Source organism: Narcine bancroftii, chromosome 4 (assembly GCF_036971445.1).
Source record: "Narcine bancroftii isolate sNarBan1 chromosome 4, sNarBan1.hap1, whole genome shotgun sequence".
Lineage (NCBI taxonomy): Eukaryota > Metazoa > Chordata > Chondrichthyes > Torpediniformes > Narcinidae > Narcine > Narcine bancroftii.
The window spans coordinates 308,869,851-308,888,354 of record NC_091472.1 but is presented as its reverse complement, the minus strand read 5'-3'; the positions used below and the strand labels follow the sequence as shown (position 1 = coordinate 308,888,354).

The 18,504-nt window shown below is 43.9% G+C and overlaps 1 protein-coding gene across 6 annotated transcripts in view; it reads right to left on the bottom strand.

The window, feature by feature from the left end:
• Positions 1-18,504, bottom strand: part of itga4 (integrin alpha 4) — a 140,004-nt gene that overhangs the window by 28,145 nt on the left and 93,355 nt on the right. For all 6 annotated transcript variants that reach the window (XM_069935867.1, XM_069935869.1, XM_069935865.1 and 3 more), the window contains 4 exons: positions 13,418-13,568; positions 5,839-5,934; positions 2,213-2,292; positions 836-925 (listed from right to left, as the gene is read on the bottom strand). In XM_069935867.1, coding sequence (XP_069791968.1) covers positions 836-925; positions 2,213-2,292; positions 5,839-5,934; positions 13,418-13,568 — 417 coding nt within the window. The remainder of the gene's footprint in view (positions 1-835; positions 926-2,212; positions 2,293-5,838; positions 5,935-13,417; positions 13,569-18,504) is intronic.

Sequence of the window (18,504 nt, the reverse complement as noted above, 5' to 3'; positions counted from 1 at the left end):
AATCTTGCAGGGAAAACAACTTGGTATCACCTTACATCTCAAATCTAGTCCCAGCAACATCCTGTGAATCTATTCTGCACCACCTCCAGCTTAATCACATCCAGATGTGATCTCATCAGCACAGCTGGAACATGATGTCCAAAAACTTGTACTCAGTGCTCTATTCAATACAAATAATTGAGCTCTATGCTTTCTTGATCACCTGGTCTGCCTGTGCCGCCACTTTTAGACAACAAAACTCCCCAGGGCCTTTTCACCCTGCCCAGGTTTAACCTCTAAAAGTGCATCATCTCACATACATCTCAGTTATTTATGGTATTGAATTATGATAAATTCCTGTATATCATTTGGATTTATAGAAATCCTGCTATTAGATGAAAGAAAATGCATCTGCTCTTCACACTTTTATCTACAGATACAAAATATCAGAATTGGTGTTTACATAAAGTCCACGTTAGTTAGGTACTATACTAAAAACACACAAAGCTGGAGAAACTCAACAGGACAGACAGTGTCCTTTATGTAGCAAAGGTAAAAATACATAACTAACGTTTCGGGCTTGAGCCCTTCATCAAGGTATGGAAAAATGTCGGCAGGCATTGGAGAAAAAGAGCGGGGGGGGGGGGGTGGGGAGGTGTGGTCACAAAGGCAGGTGGTGATAGGTGACGAAAGGAGAGAGGGGACAGCAGTGATCAAGGGGAGGAAGGGTAGTTAGGTGAGAGGAGGGAGGTGAACTGATTCAGAGCTAAAAAATTAGTAAATCATCTCAAAAATGAAGCACAGTTTTGTCCTATTAATATCAACATTTTTTTGCTATCAGTTACAGATTACTTACCCATATATTGCAATGTCAACTTCATACTTTAAGGGCAAATTAAGTGTGACAAAATTATCGTGAAGTAAATCCAGACTCTGCTCATTTTCACTACAGAATTAAACAGAAGAAATGCACAACCTTAGATGTGTGAAATGCAATCTGTTGATTTAGAAAGCTTGGTGCCTGCTGGAATAAAGCACATATTATTTTAACATTCAACTATAGAAGAGTATTGACCAGTGTGTATACATTTTCAATAGTTAAAAAGTGATTTTTTTTTCATCCATTCCCTCGATAAAGCATCGCTAGTTTATACTATTTCTCTACGTCAAATAACAAAAGGTCAAATGAATTGCAGCAGTACTGTTACGCGCCCAGAAGACCCTCAAAACCCAGCAGCAATAGATAGTCACTAAAACAAATGGTTACTTAAACAAAAGTTGCTTTTAATTATCTTTAAATATGAAAACATAATCACACTTTAACTTATCACTATTGACTTAACTAACCTCACTTAACCCCCTTCTAATTCTAAGCACATGTATATATAATGTGTATGTAAGTTCAGAAAGTTCTTTGGTTCACAGTCTACTTTCACTTCTCATTCCTCCAAGTTCAGTGCTTTCAGGCAGTTCTTATACTGTGCACAGAATTTAACATTTATAAAGGTCACCAGGCTTTGGTGCTTGAAAGGTAAATGGCTACCACTCAGGAAGGTTCTTGTTGGTTTTCAGAGAGAGATTTATTGTACGCTGGACACCCCAGCCACTTCAGTGTCTTGCCAAAGAAACTTGCCCCCTTTAGGGTTCTCCAGATGATAACCTCTTTATTTCAGGTCACCACAGAGTGCCTTTTGTTTCTCTTATGCCGAGTGAAACATTAGACAGCCAGTCCTCTCCTCTTGCATGAACCACAAGGGCTTGGACCAGGCTGAAATAAGAACCTGTCTTCCAAATGGGATTTTCCACAAGCTTGCCAGCTCGTCCCATTCCAGTCCCACCTGCTGTTGCTGGGTGTAACACTGTAAAAGTGATCTCTGTACCTCTCTCTCCGAGAGAAAGCCTGTTTGACTCTCTCTACTTGCAAAACCACACGACCCTCCAGACAATCTGCAGCTCCAACAAGATCTTTCATCTGTTGCCTTTGTGTAAACAACAATCCCTTAATGAAGTCTCTTGGGCCCTCTCCAAAGCTCTTGCAAAGGCTGTGGGGCCGATATGTCCAGCATTAGCAGAGCTCCAGTATTTCAAATAAGATCTGTTTTTAAAAGTGTTGTATGTGACCTACAAATCTTTCCCAAGTTATCTCACAAAAACATATCTATATACTCTGTACTCTTTCCTAAATTTTGCATTTCACCAAGGTTGACATCATCTTCTCTTAGAAAATGCTTACCATGTTGCATTAATTATGATGACAAGGTCACTCTCTGCCCTGGTAACCTCGCTGGTATCTAGCAAGAAGCTTAACTCCACCTGGATGATAAATTCAAAAGGATATAGTTATAGTGTATTTAACATAGATACAATAATGTAAGAAAGGAAGCCCAACATCAACAAGCAATTGTATACCTAAAATGGATGAGGGGGGGGGGGGGGGTGGGGGGGGTGGCTTGGGAGGGGGGGGGGGAGAAAAAGGCACTGTATATGTGTGAAAAAGAAAAAGTGTATATCATGGCTAATGTGATTTATGGTGTGAAAAATAAAAATTAAAAAAAAAACAATAGGAAAAACAATTTAAACAACAACAAAAAAACATCCATAGTTCTAAACTGTGTGCAGGAAGAGAGACCTAGCGACAGATAGGAATAAAATGTTGAAGGTGACTAGTGAAATAGATGGGGTGCCAGACTCATAAATAGAGACATAAATGTGGGAACATTATCTTGAACCTTAGGAGACACTGATTTATCGTCTTCGATCTGGTCACTAATTCTAGGAAGGATGTGCGCTGATAGAATGGTCACCTGTAAGATTTTCAGAATGGCTCCGTACTTAAAGATTTCTGCAATGAGGTTAGTTTGGATGAGTTGAGATTTTCATCCTGGAGCAAAGGTTGAGAAGAGGTTTCATAGGGCAAGATCAGGACCGGTTTAATTGGGGTGATTAAAGAAAGTTGTACCCTTTGGAAGATAGTTCAATGACCAGGGCATAGATTTTAAATTCCCAGGAAAAAGATACAAGGAGAAATACGAAGCAAAGATTCATGCAGAAGGTGGTTATGATTCAGCACTCTACCTGTGGTGTTCTCCATTAACAGTAGCAAGAGCGAAAATTGGAACCAGAGAGGAACTATTGAAAAGGTAGCTGTTTGTTTAGTTTGTTATTGGCTAATTAACTGTAACCAATCAAAGGAAGGGCATCTTAAGTGGAATGGCCACTGTTGGAGCGGCCAGTGCAAGAAAGGGACTTAGAGGGCTTTGGCAAACAGAGCTGAAGGTAATGGAGGAGGTGGTTCAGACAATAGCCCTTGAGGACAAAAACAAAGAGCAAGTGAGTTCAGGTAAGGTCTTTGCTTATTGTTTCATCAGAACAGTGAGAATGGCAGCCGGGGGGGCAGTGTATACTCCTCTTGCAGGTTGTGGGAAATGTAGGACAGCACAAGTATCCCTGATGACTATACCTGTGAGAAGTAGCTCCACACAGAGGAAATTGGATCCAGATGAATTCTAGATCATTCAGGGATCGATAGACAAAATTTATAGGGAGGCCATAAACAGGAAGCTGGGTGACTGACAGGAGTGGGAAAGGGAAGAGGCCATCATTGCAGGGTATCCTAGTTTCTGTTCCCCTCAAAAACAAGCATACCATTATGGGGAGACAACCTACCAGGGAAAAGCCGCAGCAGCCATTTCCCTGATACAAAATCTGGCTCTATGGCTCAGAAGCGAAGGGGAGAGCAATTCATTGTTGAGGAGAATAGATGGAGATCCAGTGGAAGAATCATAACTTTCAAGAGGTTATGGAATAAGCACAGGGAAAACATTTAGAGGCTGTGGGGCAGAGCATCAAATTAACAGGCCTGTCTGTCCGGAGCTAGCATCGATGCCATTGACTCTTGTGCCTAATGTCTTGATATCCAATGGAAAAATTTGTCAGGTTTCTTTGAAACATCATCCACTTTACAAGAGGTTTCAAAAGATGGGAACTGTTAAGTACACAATGTTCTGTAGTGAAAATATACACACTGATTGTAATTTTACACCTTGGCACAACTGACCATTTTAAATTTGTTCACAGCTGGCTTTCGTTGTTGCCAGACAAGAAAATGTTTTGATAAAGCACATCATCAGTATTGTATTTCTCAAGTGTGTTTCTTTTTCTAATGAATTTGAATATTTATTTTCCTTGATCCAATTCTTTCCAGGCTTCTTGTTTTTTGTGACAGTCCCAGTTCACAAGCTGAGGTGAAATGAAGGTCCTTTGCATCCCACCAGCTATTTGCTGCAAAAGACTAACGTAAGCCAATCCTGTTGCTTCAAAGTGAACATTTCATTTTTACACAAATTATCTTTTGGTCTCCTGAATGAGGTTTTGAAATGATATCAGATCAACTACAGCTTTATATGATGAAACCATAACCAGTGAAAAATGGTGAGCATAAATCGGGCACATTTTGTTGAAGACGAATAATGTGATTGCATATGATCTTGGGCTTGGCTTTCCCGCGATTTCCCCTCCCTCTGCACACATCACACACCTTTGGTTTAGCCCAGTGGTTGAATGCTTTCTGATGGCCAAGGCCTCAATTATGCAAGAGTGAACCAATGTGTCCAATGGGTGTGTTGCAGCATTATGTCAGTTAGTCAAAGTCCTGTTTCATTCGCCCTTTTCTCATCGGCTAACCAGTAAACTGGCAGTTCAACAAGCCCCTTCAAAATAGCATTTTTGGACCAATATTAACTGGCTTTCTGCACCCTTTCACATTCACCACCCGGCATCCGCACTAATTGGACACGGCGTACCCCCTGTCCCTTTCACCCTGGGCTAAATGGTGCACTGATTCAAAACAAATCGGCGATGATACACCCTCACTGGCCGGTTCATCCCTGGGGCTGATCTGACGCCTGCGTGCCGGTCTGCAAGCGTTCACACTGGCATGTTAACCGGTAGATTGGCAGTTAGTTACTAGGTTAACGTACCAGTGTGAACGTTTATTAATAGATCAGATGATGAGTCTGGGCCAAATAGTTATTTCAAAACAACATAAATATGGAGCAAAATAAACAAAAAAAATTACCTGCACTTGCCTTTCATAATGAAAATTAAAAACGTCAGACCACACTCGAATCGGTGCTAAGGGGCCAGGTGCGGTGTACCCAGCCTCTCAACTCTGCAAGTTTCATTCTCAGTTGAAAGCTCTGGGCACAGTCAGTGCTCAAATGCACTCTGTATCTGTGTACTGTAGCGTGCACACACTGAAGTCTCGAAGATTCTGATGCTTGTAGTAGGTGGGTGTGCTCTGAAGAATTGTAATCGAGCTCACTATATCAGAGCAAGAGAAACATTGGAATCCTTTTCATTAAGCTTAGCCTTCGACATGTCTACTCACTGCTGCATGGTATTATCAATTGCACCCCCTTCCAAAATGAATTACAGCCACGCATCAACTTGTGTTCAGGTTACGTTCTGGAAGTGGGGATGCAAAATTATTTGGGTGCAAGTCAATCATTAAAAGGTGAAATATACTGTACAATATAAGATACCATGACATTCCTGCATATTTGCCTAAACCTCTATATTGTACTTGCACATGCACATCTATATATATTATAGATTTCAATTACATACACGTCCTGCACTACAAGTTAGGTGTATACTGTGTACCGCTGATAGGGCTGGCAGTGCAATCGCTTTGTTTTGGCTTTGGAGCCCACGTGTGGAATGTGTGATGCGTGACTTAATCCCCACCAATGTCAGTCCCAGCGTAAATTTTAAGATTTTTATTAAGCCCTCATGATGACCTTGGACATTACTCAACCGGGCACAAGCCGAAGTATGGTTGCATTATCATTTGTGTACCTTTGATTGAGAATTTATGTACAAATTCCCCATGCTGCACGCCAGACAGATTGAATTTTCTTCCTCAGTCACAGCACACGTTACATATCTCTCCATCTGTAATCAACAAGTAACAAATCTAATTATATGTACCAGTAACTAGACATCTGCAAAATGTTCTTTTATTAAATGAATTGTCCAAGATCAGTAAAAGGCAGACATTTTAGGATATTTGTGGAGCTATATCTACACCCAAATTTCTTGCAAAGACAGTTGTAATGAAGCACACAGAAAAAGAAATTGATTTATTTAGTATCTTGCACCATATTGGCCCATCGCTGATTAAAGTACTTTCATGATGTGTTGACACTGTTGTATGGTATTAAATTGTGATTAAACTCTACCTGCAAAGGTGTTGCCTCTCTAGATAACTGGAAAATACTGCTTAAGGTCACTTTGATATATTTAAATGCTGTTAAAGCCCCGATATTCTCTTGAAGAATTTCTGTCTGATTCCAAGGATATGCTGAAGGTTTATCTAAATAAAATTAAATTTAAAGAGAATGTCATTTGACTCAATGTTTCTTCGACTTTGAAGTGAACCTAAGCACAAGTCTTACCAATATCAGAAAGTTTAAAGCTTTCGCTCCTCTTTTTGTGTCCCAGCTCATCTGTTCCTCAGTGACAGAAGTAAATGGCTTTGTGAACTGTTTCCCCAAAATGTATCGCCCATAAACTTACCATTTGACCAAGTATACTGGACGAGATTCTGCAGCTTCACAGGACCATTTTTTAGGATCAGTTTTGGCCTCAACAACACTTCTCAGATTAAAAAGTCATTGATGACGAACAAAGAAACTAAGCCACGATAATGTTTGCAATCCACTGGGGCAGCTAGTTGAGCCTCTATCTCACAGGGCCAGAAGACAGTTCAATCCCGACTGCTGGTACTATCTGCATGGAGTTTGAATGACTGTATCCGCTTGAGGGCATGTAGGTTTTTTCAGATGCTGGTTTCTTCCCACATCTCAAAGACAAGGAGGTTAGTAGGTTACTTGGCCATTTTAAATTGCCCCAAGTGTGCAAGTGGCAGTCTCTGAGGAATATTGAAATGGGGAGAACGATATTTAAAAAAAAGAATTTAATGTAGGGTTGGTGCAAATAGCCCTTTGATGGCCAACACAGATCTAGAGGGCAGACTGGCCTGTTTCTGTGTTGGATCTCTATATCATAGACAGAAACGAAGAGGAAACGAAAGATGGGAATGAAGAGGACATGAAAATCTCAGTCTAGTCGTCCCTCATTATTAGTTTTGGTAACTAGCGCCCCGAGAACAATGGGGAGATATCCCTGAAACTTTGAGGAGCGGCGCACCCCCCCCCCCCTGCTCAACAGTGCAGATCACAGCATGGTGCCCGCCGTTAATCCATTTCAGCAAAATATGCTCATTGTTGTATAACATAGCCAAAAAAAGGCAAATTAAATGATATTAGTAAATCTAGTGATGTCAAAGTGGTTAAAGAGGAGATAACCTTTCCCTCCAATGGACACTGCAAAACCTGCTGAGTTCCTCAAGCAGTGTTTTTGACTACAACCAGAGCGCCTGCAAACCTTCACGTTGCACTCCTACTGAGGCCTCCTCAGTGCCTTATAAAGCCCCATTATCACATCCCTACTCTTCCAAGCTATTCCTCTTGATATGAATGCCAACACTGCATTTGCCTTATTCACCACTGATTTTTACGAGTATTCATTTAACCAATGAAAATCAACGGCACAGACGATTATTTGGGAATTTGTTACATTACCAAATCTGTACCACTAAATAAAGAATAAATTCACTATCTCATCATGCTTTCTATCTTATCCTCCAACCTGCGCCAGTCTCTGGTGACAGAATTAAATGGGCCAAGCGCATTGAAAGGGGATAATATTATCTACTGATTACTTTATGTGATAGTCCAGGTCTATCACCAATGTACATAGTGTATATAGTTACTGTATCTAGACTGTGCTTACAGCGATTGCCTGAGAGCTAAGCTACGCCTATTGTCTGGGCCTTAAAGGGTTGTGTCCCTAGCCAGGTCGGATCATTCCGGACTGGTCGGCCACCTGTGAAGAGCTCCGGTCTTTTGCTAATAAAAGCCTTGGTTTGGATCAACAAGTCTTTGATTCTTTTGACGAGCTCTACACTTTATTAACTAATTTAATCTGTGGATTTACTGTTGTAGAATAGTTGGCCACTATATACTCTTTCATTTTTTTTGGATGCAAGCACTGCTGACAAGGTTAGTGTTTAATATCAATACCTAATTGCTTTTCAATAAAGGTATTTCAAAGGTCAATCTCATCGAGTCAACATTATTGCGGATATGAATTCATAAATAAGCCTGATTTCCTTAGCTTAGGGAAGCCCTCACTGGCTGTGGGCGACCCTCACTGGCTGTGGGCGACCCTCACTGGCTGTGGGCGACCCTCACTGGCTGTGGGCGACCCTCACTGGCTGTGGGCGACCCTCACTGGCTGTGGGCGACCCTCACTGGCTGTGGGCGACCCTCACTGGCTGTGGGCGACCCTCACTGGCTGTGGGCGACCCTCACTGGCTGTGGGCGACCCTCACTGGCTGTGGGCGACCCTCACTGGCTGTGGGCGACCCTCACTGGCTGTGGGCGACCCTCACTGGCTGTGGGCGACCCTCACTGGCTTATGAGAACAAGGTGTCAGTGTTGGGATTTGAGAGGGTGCTGAGGACTAAACAAAATCCTGAAGGTCCACAGGCACTGAAGGCTTCCTGATGGTGTCAGAAATTTGGATCTGGAGTTCGGATTGTCGATGAAACAAACATGAATATGAGAGGCTGCCGAAGTTATGAACGCAAATGCGCAGATGCTCAGTGCCTCTAAAGGGACTTTCTTTTATTTTTCTTTCTCTTGTATTGTAGTCTGTTACCCGATCCCTCACATCCAGGAACTTACGGTGAACCTTGATGGTGCGAGGGTATTCTCCAAGGTCGACCTGATGTACGGGTATCACCAAATCCCAGTGCACCCTGGAGACATACCCAAAACAGCCTTCATCACCCCCTTTGGCTTGTTCAAGTTCCCACGCATGCCATTCGGGCTCAAGAACGCCACCCAGACCTTCCAGCACCTTATGGACACAGTGGGCAGGGATTTGAATTTCGTATTCATTTACCTGGACGACATCCTTGTCGCCAGCAGAGACCGGGCACAACACACCTGCGCACCCTCTTCTCCCGACTGGCCGACTTCGGCCTAATGATCAATCCGGCCAAGTGCCAGTTCGGGAAAGAGTCCATGCAGTTCCTGGGCCATACCATCACGGCCGAAGGAGCTACGAAGGTCACTGCAATCAAGGAGTTCCTACGCCCAGACAACCTCAAGGGTTCGCGGGTATGGTCAATTTTTATAACCGCTTCATTCCAGGCACTGCACATATCATGCAGCTGCTCTTCGCTCTCATCACGGCCAAAGACAAGACACTCGCCTGGACTTCAGATGCCAGCATGGCATTCGAAGCCTCGAAAGATGCCCTTGCAAAGGCTACCTTGTTTGTCCACCCATGCACCGACCTGCATATGGTGCTCTCCGTCGATGCCTCTGCCACAGCCGTCGGCGCCATTCTGGAGCTGCAGGTGAATGGACAGTGGAAACCACTGGCATTCTTTAGCCAACTTCTTCGCCCACCAGAGCGCAAGTATAGCGCTTTCAATCGTGAGTTGCTGGGCATGCATCTGGCGATGCGTCATTTCCGCTATTTCTTGGGGAGGCCTTTTACCATTTTTACCGACCATAAACCCCTCACTCAGGCGCTCGCTATGGCAAGAGATCCCTGGTTTGCCCGCCAACATCGTCACCTTTCCTTCGTGTCAGAGTTCATCACCGACATTTGGCACAAGGTGGGGAAATACAACGTGGTTGCCGACGCACTCTCATGACTGGCCATTTGCACGCTAACACTCAGCCTCGACTTCGACCAGCTTGCCCGGGACCAGAAGTCCGACAAGGAGACACAGGACACAGGCTTTCAGGACTGCCATCATGGGCCTGCGGTTCCAGTATCTTTCGACTCCTCACGGTGAGGGCACCTTCCTGTGCAATATATCCATGGCCACCCCGCAACCAGTGGTTCCCCAGGAGTTCTTTTATCATATCCATGACCTTTCCCACCCTTCCATCAGGACCACGGTCCGTATGGCGGCATAACGTTTCATCTGGCAAGAGCTTCAGAAGCAGATTGCAGACTGGCCCAAAGCCTGCACCCATTGCCAGCTTTCCAAGGTACACAGGCACACCAGAGAGTCCGTACAAGATTTTGAACATGTCCGGGAACAGTTCAGTCACATAGATGTGGACATCGTTGGACCTTTACCCATTTCCCGAGGTAACCATTAACTTTTCACAGTGGTAGACCTTACCACTCGTTGGCCCGAGGCGATCCCGATGCCAGATGCCTCCACGGACCCTTGTTCCCATGCACTTTTGAACGGTTGGGTTGCCCGGTTCGGCGTCCCAAACCACCTCACCAGTGATCGGGGCGGCCAGTTCACCTCTGCGCTCTGGGCACAACTCACCAACAGGCTGGGGATCGAGCTACATCACACCACGGCCTATCACCCACAGGCCAATGGGCTAGTCAAGCGATTGTACCGCCACCTTAAGTCGGCACTCATGGCCCACCTCACCGGCCCCGACTGGGTGGACAAGCTGCCTTGGGTGCTCCTGGGCATCCACTCAACACCCAAAGAAGACCGACAGGCATCATCAGCCGAGCTAGTCTTCGGTGCACCGCTAGCCCTACCCGGTGAGTTCGTCAATACACCTCACAACGCCCAGCAGTCAACGCATGGTCTACTTCTCCGCCTCCAGGCCCAGTTGGACTCCTTCACACCCCCACCGCTGCACACACACGGCACACGGGCCTCTTATGTCCCCAGCGAGCTGTACTCTGCAGAGTACATTTTTATCAGGCAGGGCCCATCTACAGCACCTCTATATACGATGGGCCGTACAAAGTCATCCAGCGTTCAGGATCCACTTTCACACTGGACATCAGTGGTAAGAGGGAACTGTTTACAGTGGACAGGTTAAAGCCAGCCCACCTCGACCCCACTGAAACAATAGTTGTGGCCCAACCCAAGAAGCAAGTCCACCCGGCAAAAAAGGACATTGGTGCCAGTTCTGGGGGGGGGGGGGGGGGGCTGTGTGGCGGTACGCCATTAGGCAGGCAAACCGGCCCCGCTTGTCACACATGCGGTGGGGCAACTGGCCAAAATGGCACTGTCAGGGGTTTCCTCCTGACCTCAGCACCAGGCTCAGAAGCCCACGCTTGGGGACCCACTTGACGCCCCAGTGACGTCGGGGCCCCCCAGCGCGGTTCTCAGCCAGGTCCGGGCTGGGAGTATAAGACCAGGCAGGCAGCCTGCAATAAATCAGTTGTCGTTCACTGAACTCAACCCGTCTGGTTGTGTGATCCTTCAGTTTGCAGTGGAGTCACCGCTACAACATTTTTTTTTCCAAATTACTCACTGTGCCTTCATACTAATCTCATGGTCCAGATTACTGGCATGAGCCTTTGATTTCCTAATTTATTCCATCAACCCAATTTAAGTGACCCAACTGAGTGCAGGAATGTACATCATGAACCCAGGCATCTCAATTGCCGAGCCAATTTAAAATCTTTGCTACCTTACAACTTAGTGAGAGCTTCAAGCTGTTACAAAGTTCAACAGTGCGAATTAATTGGCAAAAACTTCCTTTAACCCCCAAGTTCTGCACACAAGACAAAGTGCATTCCGAGGGACAGTAAAATATTTATCCTTGGAATGAGATGTACAATGTTGGCAGTAATACGAGCTAACATCATTTCCTTCTCTGTGTTTTAATTAATCCAACCATGAGTTACTTTAAAGTTCAGGTGCACGATTTTATAAATTTAGCACCTATTCAATGAGAGCATTTGTGTTTATAACCAAAAATCTGGCATCGAAGATTTATTTAATCTTTGTGAACAGCGAACAATTTGCACAAAGGGTATGTATGAAATTAGGTCAAAATAGCTTAATTTCAAAAACTAATGTACCTTTGCCAGCGGATGTGAGAGGTGACATTAAGTGACAGACAAAAACCATGAAATAGGTCTCAACCTCATGGGAAGATAGAGAAGGTCTCCAGTTAGGAGCCAAGGAAGCAAGGGACGAGATAACTGAGTCTGGCCTAATGGAATAAGCAGGGATGGATCAGTCACTCATGGAGAAAACATAGATGCAAATATACTTGGAAGCTGGATATCAGGTGAAGGCCTGGACTTTTACCAGGAGTCACATTATGTTCTAATCTGTTTTCATCTTTGGTGTACAATCTTCCCCAATGATACAAAGGTAAAAATACTTAACCAATGTTTCGGGCTTGAGCCCTTCATCAAGGTATGGAAAAATGTAGGTCAGTGTCCGAACAAAAGAGTAGGGAGGGGGAAGGTGGAGAAGTGAGGGAGGGGACAGCAGCAATCAAGGGGAGGAGGGATGGCTGTGTGAACGGAGGGAGGAGAACTAGAAAGGGAAAAGGAAGGGGGGAGGGGGAAGAGGAGAGCAGGTTAGCAGAAACCAAAAAAGTCGATACTAATGTGATCTGGCTGGAGAGGGCCCAGTCAGAAAATCAGGTGCTGACCCTCCAATTCGTGAGTGGTCTTGGTGGGACAAGTGCATAAGGCCATGGACAGATATGTGATTGTGGGAGTGTGACACAGAACTGAAATGGTTGGCTACCGGGAGCTCTCTGTTCCTGTAGCAGATGGAGGGAAGTTGCTCAATGAAGCGATCTCCAAATTTGCACCCAGTCTCTCCGACGTAGAGAAGGGCACAAAGGGAGCACTGAATGCAATAAACCAGTCCTGCGGAGACACGTGAAGTGTTGCTTCACTTGAAAGGCCCGTTTGAGGTCCCAGACTGAAGTGATAAGGTGTGGGCGCCAGCGATGCACCTCCTCTGGCCACAGGGAAAGGTGCCGGAGGGGAATTGGTGGGGAGGGATGAGTCACAAGTGGTGCAACACTGGTGCCCACACCTCTTCCTGGTGGGCATCCAACGGACAGAAGGACCCTTCTCACCCACACACGCTCTTCACCCTCCTCACATTGGACAGAAGGTTCAAGGGTGTAAAATTGCACTCTGTCAGGCTTATAGACTGTTTCTTCCCCACAGGCTCCTGAATGAGGTAATTTTTCTGTCATAATTTCAGGGCTGGGGCTTCACGTCAAGTTGTTGTGAAATTCACACACTACAGCTTTAACTTTATTACTTGAGGCATTATCATTGATTTTGATCAGTATTTTGGATACGATTCTTGGGTTAACGCTAGGATTGTACACCAACTGAACAAGGAACATTGCAGCAACGCCATTTTCTTTTCTCAATGTCAGGTGCCAAAAAATCCAGAATGCATTTCAATCTCCTAATGATAGAAATTATGTCTTTTTTTGGTAAATCACCCACCGTTGAAAGACCCCCTGATCCAATTACACAATGTTATGGTACCTTGTAGCCATGAGATTAATTCAATTTCATTCATAAACATGGTACTTACCCTTTCCACCATTTTGGTGAGTCTTATAATTTTGGGCATTTTAACATTAAGAGTGCTCGAGTACGCGTTGTCCCCTGCATTGAACACTGTTATATTCAGGATGACCCTCTTCACCTCCTGAACTGCCAGGTAAGATTTGTTTTCACAATTCCTGGGAAGCAAAGCCATATTGTTACACGAGGATCACACACCAGGAACAATTATTGCCAAAGCACACAACCTCTCATCAGGTAATCATCCTCATTGGGAAAATAAAGTGGGAAACTTATCCTTGTTTTCTGACTCCTAAATATTCTTGTATTATTGTCGCAATGTTAGACAACATAACTTATTATCCTTGTCACGTCCTTCTTTCTATCTACCCTCCCCAAAGTACTAACAAGTGAGATCCATGTTGAAAATAACCAGTCCAATGTAATGTTTTTGCTCTAAATTCCAATACTCTGATTTTGACCTTACTGTTGTTGCAAAAGTAAAATCATTAATTTCACTATTATCCATATAGATATCGGTCTCTTGGCTGTTTTTTTTTGTGGTGCCAGAAAACAAGACATTCATAAGATATTCTGGCTTTTAACCAGCACATTAGTCAATGAACACCTTTGGGAAGAAATCTGGCACACAGACAAAAAGCAGAAGGTGAAAAAAATAACGCAGGTTATTGTGCCTGCAAATGATAAGCATTTATACGCTTGAAAAATATACTTACACCCGAACAGGAAAGCAAGTTTGAACTTTAAACATGTTTGCATATTTTTCTGTCAATGAGCAACATTTTGACTACATCCCTGTGTGTGTGTGTGTGTGTGTGTGTGTGTGTGTGTGTGTGTGTGTATGTGTGTGTGTGTGTGTGTGTTGTCTGGCTGACGACGATGTTTCCATGGCGCTGCCAATAAGATGCCCACCAACCTGGTGCCTAGGAATAGAGCAGAGCACCAGGTGTGCAACTAGGAGCACGACAAGGGTACGCTAAAGATTTCTACTGATGAATTATCTTTTTTATGCCCTCGATAAAATTATCTGGCATAACGCAAAGTCAGGCTCTGATGTAGCGTGTTGGCACTAAAGAAATAAAAAGAGTGTTCTTTAAAAATTTGCAGCAATTCCAAACTGCATAGTGAAAGCAATTCAAAGTACTGTATTCAATGTGATAGATCATTTCTCCTTGTACTTGTTACAGCTTAGTTATAATGTGTTGAATTACACGGCACCTTCCTGCTTTCACCCAGCCAACTTTGGGGGTGGGGGAAATCAAATTTGATGCAATCTACCGGCATTTGCTTTTCGTTCACATGATTTGCAAGGCCGCCATTTATTGACTTTTCCCCATTGTTCCTAAATGAACTGAGCGGCTTTCTCAGCCTCTTCAGAGAGCAGGTAATAGTGAACCACTGTGGCGGGTCTGATCATTATTAGGCCAGACCTGGGTAAGAATGGATGAAGACGAGTGAATGATTCAGTCAGTAGTTTCGCTGTCATCTCACTTGGCATTTGTATTTTCAGTCAGGACTGATTTAATTACATGAATATTTAATTTTTTTCCACCTCCCAACTGGTGCTGTTTAGCCATCCAGAGAGTCCAGTAAAACTATACTCTGTGTAAAGCACCGTGATGACATGGCCACCAATTTACGACAGAGGTCTCATGCAGTTTAATTTATGATCACCTGAAAGCCATGTCTGCAACATGACATTCTGGAATCAAATTTCTTCACCACTGCCAATAATCCGTGTGACGTAGAAGGAAGATTCGGAAGTGGACCATTTTGTTGGCTCCTCACCAATCTGCCATAAATGATTTTGGGTGGATAATATATCCAGCAATATACACAAAAAAGGCAAATGAATGCTACAGAGAATAAGAATATAAAATCTTTAACTTAAGCCAGCAATTAGTGTCCAATTGGAAGCTCATTAGACACTAATCAATAGGCTCAGCACCTGCCCTATAAATGCAGGTTAATCTGTGAAATGAGCCTATCAAAGGTATGGGGAACGGATGGATAGCCGTCCTGTCCAGCTTCACATTTCTGCAATATATGAAACATATATTACTTTACTTACCATTACCAAACTTTAGAATATTGAAAACAATTTAAAAATGGTACAAAACCTCAGAGGCATCTATCACACGAGCTAGAAATGGCAAAAATATTATGTATTAAATCAATTAGACGAAGTTTTCAGCTCAGAATGAGTAAGGGCTCAAGTCTTTTGACTGGTGGTATAAGGAAGCAAAGGTGGCGCAAGACTCACACCGCCAGGTTCAGGAACAGCTGCTCCCCCTCCACCATCAGACTCCTCAATGACAAACTCAATCAGAGACTCATTTAAGGGCTCTTACTTGTGCACTAGATTGATTTTCTTTTGTTCTCTCTGTATTGCACAGTCAGTTTGTTTACATTCGTTATCTATTTACAGTTCTTTCATTTGTTTCCATTGTGTACAGTTTATGTTTGCAATCCCTATTATTGGTGATTCTGCCCGCAGGAAAAAGGAATCTCAGGGTTGTATGTGATGCCATGTATGTACTCTGGGAGTAAATCCGAAATCTGAAGGCTTCTGAGGGGTTGAATTGGAAGGGAAATCCTTGAAAAAGTTAAAAAGTACAGCTTTAGAAAACTATCCTACCACAACTTTGGATTCACTGGATTTGTGTTAGAATAACTTAAGGGCAGTTGACAATCAAGAGGGAAATAATGGACTGATAAAGCTTTGCCAATCACAACAATCTGGATTAGAAGCTGACTGATTAGGTCTACAGAGCAAGAATGACGACAAGAGAAGATGGTAGAGTTGATATATCCAGTAACGGATATACACAGGGCCATGGTGATTTCTCTGACTGATTTTGTACCCATAGCACAAGCAATTAGGAGAAAGAGAAGGATGTATAACTATTGGCATTAGACTTGGAACAGCCATCAATCCAGTCAGTCAGCTTGCAATTCTACATTTGGCATAGACTGCCCATTTAAGGGTCATGTACAACAATGATCAGCTATGATTGGGATATGAGAAAGGAAAGCTGATGTAATTTAAAATGAGAGAAAATTAGAGATTGAGAAGGAATCAGTTGCGGATGTCCTGGAAAAGGAATCTCTCTCTGAAAACCTGCAAGAACCCTCCTGAGTGGTAACCATTTGCCGCTTAAACACCAAAGCCTGGTGAACTTTGTTAATGCTAACTTCCGTGCACAGTCCAAGAATTGCCTGTAACCAGTGAGATTGGACTGTGATCCAAATAACTTTTCTAATCTTAAGTACACATTACACACACCTGTGCTTAGTATTAGAGGGGGGATTAAGTGGGTTAGGTAGGTTAATGAATCGCAAAAAGTTAGGTTGCAGGTGCAGCAGGTTATTAAGAAGGCAAATGGAATGTTGGCCTTCATCGCTAGAGGAATTGAATTCAGGAGTAGGGAGGTCATGTTGCAACTGTATAAGGTACTGGTGAGACCGCACCTGGAGTACTGTGTCCAGTTCTGGTCTCCATATTTGAGGAAGGATATACTGGCTTTGGAGACGGTCCAGAGGAGGTTTACTAGGTTGATCCCTGGGATGAAGGGGTTGACTTATGATGAAAGATTAAATCGTCTAGGATTGTATTTGCTCGAGTTCAGAAGAATGAGAGGAGATCTTATAGAAACATAGAGGATTATGAAGGGTATGGATAGGATAGATGTAGGAAGGTTTTTTGAGCTGGCCGGGGAAACTAAAACGAGAGGACACAGTCTCAAGATTCGGGGGAGTAGATTTAGGACAGAGATGAGGAAAAATAGTTTTTCCCAGAGAGTAGTAACTGTTTGGAATTCTCTAACCAGGTAAGTGGTTGAGGCTGCCTCATTAAACATATTTAAAATTCGGTTAGATTAATTTTTACATGATAGAGGAATTAGGGGATATAGGGAGAAGGCAGGTAGGTGGAGTTAGGTCATCAATTAGAACAACCATGATCGTATTGAATGGCGGAGCAGGCTCGATGGGCCATTTTTGGCCGACTCCTGTTCCTACTTCCTATGTTCCTATGTTAAGTAAATAGGTTAAGTAACAAGTTAAAGTTTAATTCTGTTTTCTTGTTCAAATAAAATTAAAACCTATTTTTATTTAAGTACTCCTTTGTGTTGTGTTGTGGTTTTTGGGGTCCTCTAGACTCCGTAACACTACATGGAATTGCCTGGATTTCTCAGTATAGCAAGCAAAAAGTTTGGGATTACAGCATGAATAAATTCTGAACTCAGGACATGTCCAGTGGCAAATTACGACTTTGCACCACCTCATGGAGTCAAATGGTGGAGCTAATGTGTGGCGAGCTCTATCCCACGAGGGTAGACCGTGACTGAACAACCTGCATCAGATCAGAGCAGATGTGGGTAGTTGGCAACCCCTGAAAGGCTTGGGATTAGATAAGTTTCAGCTTGCTTTTGTATATTTAGCTTTATCTGTAGCGAAAAAATGTATTGCTAGTACTTGGAAAGATACAAATACGATTGATATTAATAGATGGCATAGTGAGATGAAATATTGTTTCTTCTTCTTTGGCTTGGCTTCGCGGACGAAGATTTATGGAGGGGGTAAAAAGTCCACGTCAGCTGCAGGCTCGTTTGTGGCTGACAAGTCCGATGCGGGACAGGCAGACACGATTGCAGCGGTTGCAGGGGAAAATTGGTTGGTTGGGGTTGGGTGTTGGGTTTTTCCTCCTTTGCCTTTTGTCAGTGAGGTGGGCTCTGCGGTCTTCTTCAAAGGAGGTTGCTGCCCGCCAAACTGTGAGGCGCCAAGATGCACGGTTTGAGGCGTTATCAGCCCACTGGCGGTGGTCAATGTGGCAGGCACCAAGAGATTTCTTTAGGCAGTCCTTGTACCTTTTCTTTGGTGCACCTCTGTCACGGTGGCCAGTGGAGAGCTCGCCATATAACACGATCTTGGGAAGGCGATGGTCCTCCATTCTGGAGACGTGACCCATCCAGCACAGCTGGATCTTCAGCAGCGTGGACTCGATGCTGTCGACCTCTGCCATCTCGAGTACTTCGACGTTAGGGATGTAAGCGCTCCAATGGATGTTGAGGATGGAGCGGAGACAATGCTGGT